Raw genomic sequence first — 16,804 nt, forward strand, 5'->3', positions numbered from 1 at the left:
TCTCTTAATGACTGCGCTGCGGTTGCTCTCAGCTGCTTTTGCTCATATTTAGTTTCTACATATTTACACATAGCTATATGTATGTATGTATGTACGTATATATGGCTTGATATGGTACTGTTGTTTTTACTTGTTGGCTAACGTTCCCCTCCTCTCTCACATGCCACAGCTGTGAAGCTTATCTCATTGTTTGTTGCTCGCTGTGGACACGCAGCGTTGCGTTGTCTCCAACACCCACTGCCTTCTATTACAGTAGTTCGCATATCTGAAAATGTGGTAATAATTCCGAATTTAACGTAGAAAATTTCTAGATAACTGTTCAGGTTTTTATTTAATCCTGGTATTAGCACCATAACCGAATGGATTGACGGGTCACTCTCATTCCGAACAGCCCAGATTCGATACCCAATTAGGGCAGGAAACAACAAATGTTGTAAAATGTTTTTTACAATATTATATTCAACTAAAAATTAAACAAATGATTTTGCGAATTTTAAATCTGTTTACAATTCATTGCTAATCAAACATTTTAATCAAGCTTCTTTCAGGGATTTTTATTTTAATTCTGGAAAAATAATTGCAGAAGCATTGGGAATGAACTAAAGTTTAAGAATATGTTATTTTAAATTAAAATAATAGTTTTGTTGCTATTTTTTTTTTGTCCCAAAGAAATAAATATGAGTTATAAAATTATACTTTTCTTGGAGTTAGAAATGTTCTTAAGAAGTAATATTTTGAATTTTTTGCTATATGACTCGGTCAACATGCTTTGCGTGGTAGTGTCCGCGAAATATTGAAACTTTTTTACAAAACTGATTAATTTCGCGCCATCTTTTTAATTACAAATCTTATCAATGCACTACGTCTTAGAACAGGTATAACTGATCAAATCTATGTTTGACCGTTTTCTTAAAAACTGCAATAGCAAATTCAATGCCGACGAGTTTTAGCATTCTCTCAGCACTGTAAAGACAAAAGAGCAGAGAGACGCTAAACCAGCAGTAATATTCACCCAATTCTACTAGACATTATCCATGTTAAAAAAACCTACAATAAGCATTGAAGGCGACAAAACGAAGGCAAGAAGCCAACAGCTGTTAAGGCATTACATTACAAAAGCCTTTACTGCACTTGTCTTGTTGTCCCTTATCCTAACATGGCTGGTTTCACATAAATAGAGCACAGAAACGCACACAAATTCGCGCTCGTTTGCTATTTTCTTTGGTTTGAAAGTCGTTTTGAGTGCTCTACGCGCCAATGCTTATAAATAGGAACACATACATAGGCACATTTATATTTTCGTACATTTTGGCATCTTTTGTTTGAGTTTACTTTACAACAGAAGTTTCAATGACTTTTCAACATTCGCAATACTTCGTTCCTTCACTTATTATCTGTTATTCATATTATTCGTGCGTACTACTCTTACTTTTTGAAGATGCGCGGCAAAACGAACTGGCGTGTACGTTATAAATAAATCGTAGGACGCGCAAACTGTTGCAATTTCTTTTTTTTTTGCATTTCTTAAGCATATACAATTTCTGAAAATGTTGAAAGTGAAATAATAAATGCACGGCATAAAGCTATTAGTGATCAACTAACCGCAGAATATATTTACATTTGAGTTCACTAGGCATTGGTGATGGAAAAAGCGTTCTTAAAAATATGCCTTTGTATATTTATTTGCATTTATAATATTTTCAGTATTAAAAAGATTCAACTGCTTGCTGCACTCCATTGGGAGGCTTATTAAAGTTCACTTAAATATATAATACGCCAATATTATCATATTTTATAAAATAAAATATCAAAAGATGATTAGTACAACAAATACAAATGAAGTTGATACAAAATTGCTCTGATAAAATATTCTGTTTTAAAAATTATGCCAGTTAAAATTCTTTACTGCAAAATTCTGCTTCATAAAACTCTGTGATACAAAATGTTGTATTTCAAAAATCTGTAATGGGAAATTTTGTTCTGTGTCAGGCAATACTTTTGAAATAACTGAGCCTAATTTTAGTAAAGGTTCAAATTTTTGCAGAGCAGCTGTACGATATGTAATTCACGACATATTACATAGACTACACATTACCATGAAAAATACAGAATATAATTTCAGATTATTTCGTCTTTACAGAATTAAAAAAAACGGAATTATAAAAAGTAGAAATTTAGGCTCTTTAGAATTTACTTGACTTTTTCCAGAATTTTTAGCAAAACGAATATTATAATGCAGAATTTAGGACAGCTACCATACAAATGCAAGGGAACATTAACTAAGTGTTAAATTTAAAAAACAAGATTATCAGACTAACAACTTAACCAAAAAATCTTAAAAAAATTGCAATAATAATTGAGAGTAAATTAGTTGGAACTGCTGATTGTTAGTCTAATCGAACAGTTATCTTATAAAAAAAACCAAAATAGATTACTTCAAATGGCTCTGAAACTATTTCATGCCTTACCAGGGATGGCAATATAAATGTTTAGTTTCCCTTGACAAGCACAACAAGTTGTTGTTGTTTTTGGGATAACATAAAACGTTCCTGACACATTTTTGTTGAAAGCGGCTCAAGCAGCAGTCTTTGGTCAAATCTTAGTCCTAGTCAAATGTAAATCCGGGTCATCCTAATAGCACGCAAAACGCTGTCTGTTTTTTTATCCAATGTGAAACAGTTTCCGACACACTTTTCTGTGTTTATTTTACTCAAAATCAACTGTCCATAGCTGTTTTTATTGCTGGATAAAAGCAAGTGGCAAAACAATAACTTACAGTTTCCCCTAAAAATAACTACAGTTTCCCCCTGCTCTCTCAATTTTCTCTTCCTTATAAGGTCTTTGGATACGTTTACGTGTGGTAACTACTGGTTAATCAACACAAACTATAGAAGAGAACAAAAAATATTTTAAAACAGAGACTAAAGTCGCGCTTACAGTCGCGAAAAAATAATATACTTAGGAGACTTTTCAAGAGTTTAACGCCTGCGATACAGTAAGTCAAAAAATTACCTTCCATGCCAATCGAACTTCCAAAATGGGCATAGTTGTATGTAGGCGTAACTTTCTTGCACAAACCATTCTTGCGCACTTACCTTAATCCTAATGAGTTTTTCGCTTTCGTAAAATTATCTAGCTAAAATTTCTATTGAACAATTGGAAATGCCTTTTTATTGAACTCTTCTTAGATCTGTTTTGAAAAAGTGTCAAAAATGCATATTTATGCAGGAGGTAGAGGGTTAAAATGTACCATACTCTTTGTCAAATTCTACCACAAAATCTGATAACAGATATATTCGAAGTCGTTTTATATATAATTTCTATATTCGCACTTTCTCCCAAAATTTAAATTTTTGAACGCTTCTTAAAAAACTTGAACCCTCTGGACTGGTGCTGTCTTCGGCACAGTTGATCCTGGAGACGTCCTCATATTAATTCATAATTATTAGCGCTTGCTCATGTTGAATAACATTTCTTATAGTGGTTATGACATAGCGAACATACTACTATTCTCTCGTACACTACGTCTCTATATCGTCGTTTTCTCACATGTTGCTCATACGCAGTGTCTGATTTCGTGCGATAAACAGTGCCGAATGAGTACATTTAGTCTTATGTCTCTCATACGACAGGCATAACAAAATATTATATTCACCACTCTTAGCTTCATTGAGTGAGTCATTTTAGTTTTGTTATTATTATTATTTCTTTTTTTTTTTTTTTTTTTTTTTTTTTTCAAACAGTTTTATTCGTTTATTAACTACTTCGTTTGATTTGGTGTCAACAGCTGATAGTTTGAATTTTCAAAATCAATTTTTCTATTCGTATATTTGTTTGCCCTTATTTTGTGTGCTAATTTTATAAGCTTTTATTGCATTGTGCGCGAAAGCTCGGATAACGACGTTTGTTTGATCAATTATTGGGAAGTTCTGGTGGGAGTGAAGCAATTTTGTGTATTTATGTTAAGGAATTTCTGCAGTTTTCAAAGTTCGCATTTAGTATTACGCCATGGATCCGAATAGCGCGGGCGATGCATTAACGGCTTCAGCTATTAACATACGTCCTAAAAATATTTACGGCTTACGTACAGATGTTATTGGTAATATTCATTTTAATCTAAATCAAGAGGTCATTTACCCCGTGGAAGGCGTACTGGCATTTCACGACTATGTCAGCAACAAGCAACGTTTTCTTAGGTTTGTCGCAATACACTGCGTATTTTATAAATTTAATTCTTATGAGTTTCCTAATGCAGATTGCCAGAGGATACGCATCCTGAGTATATAGCAATGAGTGTGCAGCGGAAATTGTTGGCGGTTATCGAAACGTGTCCTAAAATGTAAGATAAAAATGATTGTGTTTTTTTTATGAAGTGAGAAAAAGAGTTTTTGGTTAAAATCGTAGACGCAAAATCTTAATTTTTAAGTCTTCATACTTGACTAAGATTGTGATAGCACACACAAACCCATAATGAGGAAAAGACGTTTTTTTTGTAAATAGAACCCCAATATGAATTAATTCTCCTGCTGTGAACGTAGCGTCATACTCGTGTACAGGAATAGTCAAAAGTGGGTATGAATTATCGAATAAAAGGAGTAAAATGTGTCACTACAATGAATAATTTTCAATGAAAATGAATTTTCTCGGAACAATTTTAGTGAATCGAGGTATATTTAGATGGCTGTAGAAATTTTAATAATATATACATATGTATGTATTTAAGTACATATATATGTATGTATGCACATTAGGGTGCATCACTCCCCATAAAAAAAAATAGTACTGTTTTTCCATAGGAATTATAAAAATGTCTATATTGTAAGACTTTCTCTTGAATTTTTTGCAAGAATATTAAGATTTACGTGAGCTGAAAAGAGTTGAAGAAACCTCAAACAAATCGAGTTTTTTAAGTGAAATAAATTTTCTAAAAACTTTTATTTTTAAATCTCCTCAATTGAAAAAGAATTTAAACTTAAAACGTCTGCATAAAAATGTTTAAAAGTTTTATAGTAATAGCTTAGAAATGTAAATCGGTCAAGTTTTTCTTAAACAAAGTCTAAAAAAGCTTCTGCAATCTAATTCTTGTAATTACATTATAAAGCACTTGTACATTTTTATTCATAAATTGTATAATTCAAGTAGCGGAACCACAACTTTTTTTGTTAGGTACCCTAATGCACAACCCTGTTAGCAGTGACTTATAGTTGAAATGTCGACATACTATATATTTTAAAAATATATAAAAATTATTTTCTTTTTCATCCGTAAAATGCCCAAAATTTTATTAATATTTTAGAATCAATATATTGTCATAGAAAAACGTATACGGTGCTAATAGTACTAAAAAATATCAACTTCACTAGAATTCGCCCGAATGCCTGGACTACTTCTCTAGTATTGCTAATTTTGAGCACCGTAAAAAACGAATGCATAGCATAAACAGGGGAAAATACTCGTATACTCGGAAGTGCTAGGCAAGAATGCAACACTTTTAACGAAAGTCCACGCAATAGAAAGATCCGCTCACTTTAACCTTGAATGCAACTATAACAGCAGATGCATAGGTATCCTTGGTGATAGCCAGGCAGCAATCAAAGCTCTCAACCCTTGGGAAAACTACCGATAAAAATCTGGGAAAATCTACCGAGTTTTTCGCAATCAACATCAATGATAAGCCGTTTTAACCTAAACCTAGTTTTTTAAACTAATTTTTCTTAATACAAAACATAGTTATTTATATCCAATGGATTTGAATTTGAATTTGAATTTGAAAAGGTCGAGCCAAGGAGCACCAGGAGATTTGGTGGCTCCTAAAACACTCAGGCTAAAGAGCCCTTTGCATTTAAAGGGGGTAGATAGTCAAGGAGGGAGGGAGAAAAGTATCAGAGAAAGAGATAGGAAAGAATAGAGACAGAGATAGAGATAGTTAGTCCTGTGAGAGTTTTCCAGATTCTTTGGCAAATCTGTAAATATCCTCCAGTTTTAGAGAACGAATATTACTCATTCCCATGACATCGGAACCCAATACTCGTAGTCGCGCTCTAGCAAAGGCAGGACACTCACAGAGAAAGTGCTCAGTGCTATCCGCCTCCTCCAAGCATGACAGGCATACCGGGTCCTGGATGATTCCAATGGTGGTCATATGCTGACCCCATGGGTTGTGTCCTGTAATGATGCCGACCATCAACCGAATGTCTTTCCTTCTAAGTTTTAGTAGAGAGTTTGACAGTTTTCTGTTCGGACTTGCCAAAAAAAACTCTGTGCAGTTCTGCAGCGTTCCAGACCGGACCATCGCTCTTTATGTAGATTACCTACATAATCGTTGATCCAATTCTTGATTCCTGCGGTACTGATTCCGATTATTGGCTCTGGCCCCTGTGGGGGCACCGCTGATCCACGGTTGGCCAATTCGTCGGCAATTTCGTTTCCTTGAACACCGGAGTGTCCCGGAACCCATATAAGTACAAGCCTGTTTTGTCTTGCGACAGAATTAAGCTTCTTCTTACATTATTGAACAATGTTTGAGGTTTGCTTCGCATTCTCCAAGACCTTTAGTGCAGCCTGACTATCACTGAAAACTCCAATCTGTTTCCCGCTCCATATCCTCTCGATTATCCATTCGGCTACTTTTAGGATGGCAAAAACTTCTGTTTGGAAAACAGTTGCCATTCCCCCCATAGCATAGTGATACTTATTACTATCGTTTAAGTACCATCCGGCTCCAGACCCTATTTCAGTCTTGGACCCATCGGTAAAGAAAATATCCGTCAAACCTCCCTGCATGCATTCTGGATTGCTCCATTGCTCACGCACGATCTGTGGGTATCAGGTCATCTTTAGGTGCCAAAAACAGTGGATACTGCTCCGACAGCAATTTAAAGATTTCTCTGTGTCCCGAAGTTCCATCTTCGTGCCAGAAACCATATTTATGGAGTATACACATTGCTTTTATTGCTTCCTGTTGTATCTTAAGATCCAGGGGGAGCAAATCAAGCATAGCATTTAGGGCATCACCAGAGGTTGTACTCATGGCACCCGTGATGCATAAACATACACTTATTTGCAGCCTGTACAGTTCCCGGATTGTGGACTTAACCATGCTCCGTCGCCACCAGACCACAGAAGCGTAAGTGATGATTGGTCTGATAAGTGCCGTGTATATCCATAGGACCACAGCAGGTTTCAGACCCCAAGTTTTACCAAAGGCTCTACGGCATTGCTGAAAAATCTTCAATGCACGATTCACCTTCAGTGAAACGATTCACCTTCAGTGAAACGTGTGTCTCCCAAGTCAGCTTCTTATCCAAGATTACTCCTAGATATTTAACTTCGTTGGAAAGACCAAGTGTCACACCTTTCAGTGTTGGAAGACTGAGTCCATCCAATTTCCGTTTTCTCGTAAACAAGACTATGGTTGTTTTGTTCGGGTTAACGGAAAAACCTTGTCTCATGCACCAGTCATCGATTTTGTCAAGAATCCTCTGCACTTTCGTGCAAAGCCTCCTTAAGGATTTATCTGATGTTAGCGCACAGACGTCGTCCGCATATGCTTGGACGTGAAAACCGAGTTCCTGCATCTCCACTAATAGAGAATCTACGACGAAGCACCACAGCAGCGGAGAAAGAACACCCCCTTGGGGACATGCTTGCTTGGCCCTGACTGTGATTTGTTCGTCACTGCTCCCACCAGCGGTTAACAGCCTCTCGGAGAGCATGGAATATATCCATTTTATAATGGATTGATTAACTCCGTGTCGTTCGGCAGAAGAACATATCGAGCCGAAAGTGGCATTATCAAAAGCCCCCTCAATGTCCACGAACACGCCCATTGTGTATTCGTCAGCTTCCAGCCCGGCTTCAATCTTGCTAACAAGATCGTGTAAGGCTGATTCACATGATTTTCCACTCTGGTAAGCGTGTTGATTTCTACTAAGTGGACTTCTCGGCAATACCCCCACTCGAATATGTTTCTCCACCACTCGCTCCAGACTTTTCAACATGAACGATGTCAAACTGATTGGTCTAAAACTTTTTGCTAGGGAATAGTCATCTTTTCCTGGTTTCGGAATAAATACTACTCTTACGCGTCGCCATTGGGATGGTATATAACCAAATGCAAGACAGGCTGTGAAGATCCTTTTCAGGGCCTCAATCAGCCTGTCTCCTCCTTTTTTAAGCATTGCTGGATATATTCCGTCAGGTCCAGGGGACTTAAAGTCCTCAAAGGAAGATAAGGAAACCCTTATCGATTCCCTTGTCACTATCCGACTAGCAATATACCAGCTGTACCTAGAGGTTCCACCGTTGCTACCGTTATTGTTCATGCCACTCTCAACTTCAGAGAGAGTTCTACTATCCGGAAAATGGGTTTCGACTAGAGCATTAAACGTTTCCGATTTGGAAATGGTGTATGAACCATCAGATTTTCGAATGGAATCCAGCCTTACTGAGCGGTCTAAATGAAGGACCTTACAAAGTCTCGCTGTTTCCCTCATTTCTTCGACGTTACTTATCCAATGGATAATATACTAGATATTTTATAATTTTATTTATTAGATGTGCAACTAAGCTCCCGCTGTTTGTCAATAGATGCCGCCAGCAGTGTGTGCTAGTCGATTCTAGCATAACCTAAACGTCATAAACCAACTGCTTCGACACATTAGTGATTTTGTTTTGGTATCATATACCTACTTTTGGTTTTGTGAAAATGTCTAATTTTGTGCCGAATAATCGTAATTTGCGGCAAGTGTTGATTTTCCTCTTTCATTCGAAAAAATGGCGGCTGAAGCGCATCGAGAGCTACAAAAAGTTCTATGGAGATGCTGCTTTAAGTGAAGCAACGTGCCGAGATTGGTTCCGTCGCAACAAAGATGGCGATTTTAATGTTGACCACCGTCCGCGTGAAGGAAGGACAAACCCCTTCGAAAACGCTGAATTGGACGCATTGCTCAATAAGGATCCGTGTCAAATGCAAGAAAAACTTGCTTCAGTATTAGAAGTTACCCGCCAATCCATTTCCAACCGACTGCATGCTTTGGGAATGATTCAGAAACAGGGGGATTTGGTTCCTTATGAGTTAACGATGTTGAATGTCGTTTTTTCGCCTGTGAGCAACTGCTCCAGCGGCAAAAAATGAAGGGTTTTCTTCATCGCATCGTGACGGGTAATAAAGAATGGTTTCATTACAATAATCCAAAGAAAATAAAGTCATGGTCGTCGCCTCGGCTGAATATTCACGCTGCGAAGGTTATGCTATGTATTTCGTGGGACCAAGTTGGTGTTATTTATTATGAACTGTTAAAACCAAGCAAAACCATCACTGGGGAGGAGTCGATACCGACGAATTCAATTGATGCGATTGAGCCGCGCACTGCGCGATACGCCGCAATACGCGGAGAGGCATGAATAAATGATTCTACAGTATGACAACGCTCGGCCTCACGTTGCCAAACCCGTTAAAACCTACCTGAAAGCACTGAAATGGGAAATCCTACCCCCCTCGCCATATTCTTCAGATATTGCGCAGTCCGATTATCACCTGTTCCGATCGATGGCACATCGTCTAGCTAACCAGCAGTTCCATTCATATGAGGACATTAAAAAATGGCTTGACCCGTGGATAGCCTCAAAATATGAACAGTTTTACCGCGAAGGTATACGAGATCTACCAGAAAGATGGGGAAAAAGTAGTAGCCAGCGATGGGCAATATTTTCAATGACTCACTTGTAACCATTTTTTTCAGAATAAAGTTGTATTTTCATCAAAAAAAACAGCGATAACTTAGTTGCGCACCAATATTAAAATAAAGGTTAGTGAATTTGATTAAGAAATCAGATATATAATACAAATATATATAAGTTTTATACCATATATTTAAATATTGTATGAAATTAAATAAGAATAATTTTAGAATCAGTACAGAAATTTTAATAGGGTATTATTTATAAATTGAATCATCATCTTACTAAACTGAAAATACACCCCAAGAGAACTTTCAGGTTACGTAGGGCGCAAGATGAAGCCGCCAAACATGTGCTGGTATCGTATCCACCACTGGTTCATAGACTGCGCAAACACCTGGGTAAACATTTTTTACTATTCCTGATTACTCCTTTGAGGTCTTACTTCAAAGGCTACTTGTATTAGTTATTATAGTCGAAGTAAGTATTCGAACAAAGTAGGTGATTAGTCTGCCTGAATCACAGCGCCCGTTTATGAAAATCTGTTCAGTTATACGTTAGGAAGTTTTTGAGTTTAACGCGTTCAGACAGACCAACATACGCTATTCGCCATTTCATTTTATATATTATGTATAGATGTAGTAAGTTCATATTATATATAAGGAGGGGCGAAATTCATCATCCAATTTTGTTTTTGAATAACTTTTTTATCAAATAAAAAATAAAAATTGTTTTAAATAATGCAAATCTTTATTGTGCCTTTACGCTTTTATTCCGCTAATACTACTTACTGTCTTCTCCAGCGGCACTTCGATTTCCATATACGATTTGGCCACACTCAAGAAACGTCGCAGCCTACCTTTTCCTAATGCCACTGCCAGTGCATCGTTTATGTCGTTTACCGCCGATGCCAAGACGATTGTGATACTTACCAAACCACCCGACGAAGCATTATATATGTTGTTGTTGGACAAAACTGGCACTGTAATCGAATCTCATCCGACTATGAGTATGGCGCGTGGCAGTGTTGAGTGTTTTGCCTGCAATCCACAGGATCACTGTTCAGTCGCCGTAGGGGGTGATTGTGTATTGCTTCTAATGGCCAAGTCTGAGAAAGGCATGAGCATTAGCAATAATATTAAAGCCGATTTTCACACTACTTCTATGGCCTTCATTGCCAATGATTTACTTATGATTGGCACCAGCCAGAATGAGCTGATTATGCTGGAGAATGGTGATGTAAAACTGAGACAGAAGGCGCATGATGCAGAACTCATCGATATTTTGTGGGATCAGGACGCATTGAATAAAGAATTAGAACATAAGATCCCGACCGAACTAAAACTCAGTGATCAGCGGGTAGTATGCATGACGGCATTTCAACGTGGCTTCGCTTTTGCCATTTTCAATATGGTGTTCGTTTTCGAACGCATCTCCAAATTTAAGCTCGAACGAAAGACAATATTGACTATACCTTTTGGATTTGCACCGGAACTGAGTTATCAGATTACAAATATTGCGATATGTGCGCGTCAGGAGACGATCATTGTAACGACCAAACATGCGCAAATCTATGTTGGCGTACTGATCGTACCAGAAACATTGAAGGCCAAACAATTACAATTTCAACCGTTAGGCGCATGGATACACCTATCGGAAATAACTAGCATGTCGGTTTGCTCGTGGAAACCGATTATAATGACGGCATGTAAGTGAATTAAAATCTGTCAAATGGCAAATATTCAACACTTGTTATTGTTGTAATTTCAGCGCGAGACCAGACTGTACGCATTTGGAACTATGAAACTGATAAAGTTGAATTGGTTCGTAAATTTCAAGTAGACGTGAATATAGTGGAGCTAAATTCAACGGGATTGATGGCTGCAATTGGCTTTTCGGATCAGTTGCGTATTACGCAAATATTTATGGATGAACTGAATGTAAGTGAACGATGAGAAATCTGAGAAACTCATACATGTGCTGAATAATATATATGGACATAATATTTGTTTAATTTGAAGATCGTTAAAACCTATAACTTCCCACGTTGCAAAGATGTTAAGTACTCGAATTATGGTCACTTTATGGCTGCTGCTTATGACAATATTATTAGCATTACATCCGTTTATAATTTGGATATTGTAAGGCAGCTAAAGGTAAGTAAAAACTACGAATTTATCATTTATCAGTATAAATATAACCCATCCATCCCTTGGCATATCACATCATGCATACGTGTTATTTACTTATACGAGGTGTGTTCAAAAAGTATCATATCGCGAATTTTATGTTTTTTTTCAAAAATTATTTATTAATATCTAAAAATTCAAAAATCACGGTACTTTTTGAATACACCTCGTACATAGATCACATTAATACACAGACACACAGTTAAGCAAATTAAAACATTTTCACGGGATATCCACTGCTGTCAAGCAGACCGTTGCTAAGCTCTGAGCGGATTTGATAGAATCAGCTAATGGGCTGACGTCACTTGGGATGTGTTTACAACCAAATTGAGATTTTGTTGGTGATATACAAAAAAAAAACCAACCAATAACAACATCGTTGCCGTCTAACCAACGACTGACTGGACGAGCGTGTGTATAGATGTGCATTGTGTCAGTGACATACGAAAAAAATCAACAGAATTTTCACTCATGTTGATTCGTTGCTATTTGAACAACGATTGATTGAACGAATTCGATAGCCGAAGTTCCCCACACAATTTTCTTTCTCACCATAGTTAAAGAGCAAACCTGGTAAGCCTACCATTCTTGGTCTGGTATAGGCCGTTCTGAACGGCGTCCCTCCATTTGTGGAAAAGCATCAATTCGCACATCACACTAGTACTGATGGTAGGTAAGTTGTACTAGAAAACATGTTTTCCATTTCGTGGTTAGTTTCCCGACTGATCAGATGAAAATATAGTCAATCTGCTCTACTGTTATAATTTGTATTGGTTCATAGGCCTCCATTTATTTCAATATTTGGGAAGGAATTAAAACAGGTAATTCGCCATCGCCATTTCGAACTGTCCAAAGACCAAAAATTGTGTCTACCAAATATAGTTAAATATATTTGAAAAAAAAAATTAAAAACGTTGGTTGCATTATTTTAAAATTTTTTCAAGAGAATATTTTTTTTTTCAAAACAAACTTTACTCTCCAGACAAAAATTCACCTACTTACTATTTTTTAGTGTTATGTTAATATTATACAATATAATATTGTCGAAATCAAAATTACTGAGTTTTCCACTCGAGGCCAGTCTTTTGCAAATGGAAAAGTCAAATGCAACAGTGCGCAAGTAGATATTTGGTTAGGTTAGGTTACATCGGTTGTCATTCTCCATGAGGGTGTAGAAGTATGCATTTAAGCCTTTAAGTCTATTATGATACCACTTTTTTGCGCTCAATCTTATTCCCAATGAGGGAAGCCACTTCATCACCATAATAAGCGATTACATTTTTTTTGTCAATTCACCTATTTTTACTCACACAATTTTGCTTTGGATGGCCTAATATTTTATTCTTTCATTCGTGGCACAAACTGCTGGAGTAATGGAAAGTCGGTCTAAATTGATGAGGGCCCTAGTTCCTTTTTCATTGATTCTAGGCCAGATCTGTGTTTTTTTATCATAAGTGGGCTCTGAGATCCATCTACTGTGGGCTTGCGTGATGTAGACAGACTTAATCCAGAGTTTGCTTTATTAGTTGAAGATTAAGTGGTACCCAGGTACTGGCACGCAGATAACTTTCTGGTGCACCGCTTAACGAACTCATTAGAATAGCTATACAATCAATTGCTACTTTAGAGAAAGTATTATTGAACTGTTGAAATTATATGGCAGATAGTAATATTATATCTACTATATATTAATCCGCTACAAATTTCGATACCATCAGAATTAAGTCTCTGAGAATGAGTACGGTTCGACTTATGCGGCAATTCTAATTTTATCAAAATTGTTATCGATTGATGATGATTTTTTGTGGCTTACAAACCAATGGCATGATGCGCTGGGAAAGCTTCTACTGGAACGTTACTTTTGTATCCGCTCCGAAGACAACAATGTCTCTTCTTTTTGCATTACTTTCATTTGCAGTTCTTTCTTTTTTTTAAATACTTACCGCGGGATCCCATAAAATAATTTTCGCAACATACGACAGCCTTCGAGACTTTGGTCGAATATGATGGGCGACGTTTTTTGAGATAATTTTTTATTCAGTATTCAGTATAACATCCAATCCAATTTGATTAGATATTTAGAATTCTTTATTTTTAAAATACCAAGCCGACTGAGATAACTTTCATAAACTATGCAATAATGTTGCATAGCTCCTTGCAGAAAAATCACTAATGAAGTTCAAATTACGCGCATTTACAACTTAAGAGTCCACTACTAGTTTAAGATGTGCATATACCATATACATCATTTCTTTTTTCTCTCATTGTACATTTTAACAGCACAACAACTCAAAACTAATTCCAATTGAATTTTCCTACAATTTATTCAGGGACACAATGGCACTGTGCTTTCCATTGCCTGGTCGGCCACTGATAAGTATCTTATATCGGGGGGCGCAGAGGGCGCCATCTATCAGTGGGATGTCGAGACTGGTGCACGTGTCCAGGAGATTGTACAAAAAGGCACCGAGTACCGTTCCGTTTGTTGCACCTTCAACGAGCCACTCTCTATCTATGCTGCGACCAACTTTGGTGTGCTACGAGAATTCAATAATTCGGAGGTCGTGCGCGAAATTGTTGTACCCTCCAAGGTGCGCACGCCACTCACAGATATGTGTTTGTCACGTTCGGATCTCATTATGTTTGTTGGCAATGAAGATGGTGACTTATTCAACATTCAACTGCCGTTTATGGATGCTGGTGGCGCCTCTTGTACACTGTTTCGCTTCTTTACCACTCAAATTAATAAACTCTTCTTCTCGTATGATGGCACTTTGCTATTAGCAATCTCCAAGAATGGCACATTGGCCATTTGGGCGATGGATAATATTGAAGGCAAAGTAGCACCAATGGATGCAGATTTGATGCGTAGTCAAGAAGTGCTCATACCACGTAGTATATTGTTCGAGAAGAATGAGCAGATAGCAAATTTGGAAATTCGTTTGCGGCAGCAGGCTGAAGAGTTTCAATATCAGCTAAGCCAGAATGAGATATTTGATGGAGAGCAGCTGGCCGAGGTGCATCGTAGTTACTGTCAGGCGCTTGAGGAGTTAAAGAATAAAAACAATGAAATCGAGCAAAAACACACCGAGGAGATGAATCAGATAACTTACCAAATAAATGATATACGGGATGAGCATAAGAAGCATCTTGATAATCTGGCCAACCAGTATTCGGAGCGCATGTTGGTCGAATACCAAAAGTTCAGCAATTTGCGCGAGAGTATGCTAACGCTACGCGAGAGTTATGAGAATAAGTTGAAGAGCTCAGCCGGTATACTGCAGGATACGGTCGAGGGATTGGAAACGGACTACAAGCGACAACTGGATGAACGCAAAGAGTTGATACGCGAACTTATGAAGGAAATGCAAGACAAAAAGGTCGAATTCTTTAAGTATTGTCGTGAAGTGGAAGAAGAGAATGACCGAAACATGGTGGATATGCAATTGCAGTACGAGAATAAATTGAATAACGAACAGAATGCAACTCAGTTATGGCGTGGCAAGTCTGGTATTTTAGATAAGAGATATCAAACTCTAAGTAAAGATATCGAGAAATTGCTCGAAGAGGTGGACACATTAAAGGAAGAGCACACTAAGTCACAAAAGAATATTGGACACTTGACACGCTCTATCGATGACTTAATGAAAGACATTTCAGATCGTGATTATGCCATCAATACCAAAGAGAAGCGCATACAGGAGCTATTGCACAAGAACCAGGAATTGGACAAATACAAGCAAGTGCTGTCGCATAAAATCGCCGAGCTGAAGGCTCAGATTGAACCGCGTGAGTTTCAAATCAACGACAAGCGTAAGCATATACTCGAAATGGAAAACGAACTGGAGGGTTTGAATCAGAATAATATACAATTGGAGTTGCAGTTGAAAGAGCTAAAGGACAAGTATCTAAGCAATGTAGCGGAGATGAAGGTGGAACGGCATCGATCGCGGGCTGCTCGAGAATGTGTCACAAGTATTTGCAGCGAGATCTATCATGTAGCTGCATTCGTAGATAGTCCAAAGCAACTACAAGTAAAAGTGAAAGAATTATTTCAACGTCATGCCAGCGATGATGAGCTCAAACGTCATATATCATTGGATGCTGAGGTTCGAGACGAATTCCAACGGCAACGCGGACAAATTGAGCGCGTTTTGAAAATTCAAAGAAATCGACGAACTCAAGACGAAGCAAAGAAGTATCAGAAGCTCTTTAAAGAAAATGTGGTTCTGGTTGATGAAGTCGATAGATTGCGCGAAGAGAATGCACACTTGCGCCATCGTGTGAAAAAGGATTTAGCAAAACAAAAGTTAACAAGAAAATCTTAGTTCGTTACCCCCTAAACTTGATCTCTTGAAAATAAATACACGTACATTTACATATTTTTGGAAACAAAAAAAAATCAATTTTTTGGTTGTTATAAAATAAAAATTAAATATAGAAAATTTGCGCCACATACTATATAAGGTTGGTGCGTGACTGTCATTCGGTAGTTTTGAGGTTAGAATCTCCGGGCATGAAACTCCAAATGATAGACAAAGTGTTTTCTAACAGCGGTCGCCCCTCGGCAGACAATGGCAAACCTCCGAGTGTATTTCTCCCCTGAAAATGCTTCTCAAAAAACCATCTGCCGTTCGAGGGCGGCATACAACTGTAGATTCCTTCATTTGTGGGAAAAAATTAATTTAAATTTAAAGAACAATTTTGTATCGCGCGAATTTTTATCGATGGTGTTGTTTATTATAACTAATTAAATGCAGAAAATAAATGGGATTTAATTGAGTTGAGTTGTCCTGAAAAATGAATGAACGCCTGGATCGCGAAGTTATGGTCGGACTCCCTGTCTATGACTACCATAAATTCTATTAAAACCCTCTTTTGCTTCAATAAGCATTATGTAATTTTATAATATATTTCACAACCAACAACAACCT

General features: G+C 37.4%; 1 protein-coding gene across 1 annotated transcript; it reads left to right on the plus strand.

Annotated features, from left to right (window-relative positions):
• Positions 1–3,808: 3,808 nt before the first annotated feature.
• On the plus strand, positions 3,809–16,389 carry LOC128868004 (cilia- and flagella-associated protein 57). The gene is made up of 6 exons (XM_054109691.1): positions 3,809–4,196; positions 4,256–4,339; positions 10,485–11,389; positions 11,452–11,621; positions 11,703–11,837; positions 14,201–16,389. Exons 1-6 carry the CDS (start codon positions 4,009–4,011, stop codon positions 16,196–16,198), a joined length of 3,480 nt encoding a protein of 1,159 aa, XP_053965666.1. The 5' UTR covers positions 3,809–4,008; the 3' UTR covers positions 16,199–16,389.
• Positions 16,390–16,804: the final 415 nt, after the last annotated feature.

This window comes from Anastrepha ludens, chromosome 6 (genome assembly GCF_028408465.1).
Source record: "Anastrepha ludens isolate Willacy chromosome 6, idAnaLude1.1, whole genome shotgun sequence".
NCBI classification, from domain to species: Eukaryota; Metazoa; Arthropoda; class Insecta; order Diptera; family Tephritidae; genus Anastrepha; species Anastrepha ludens.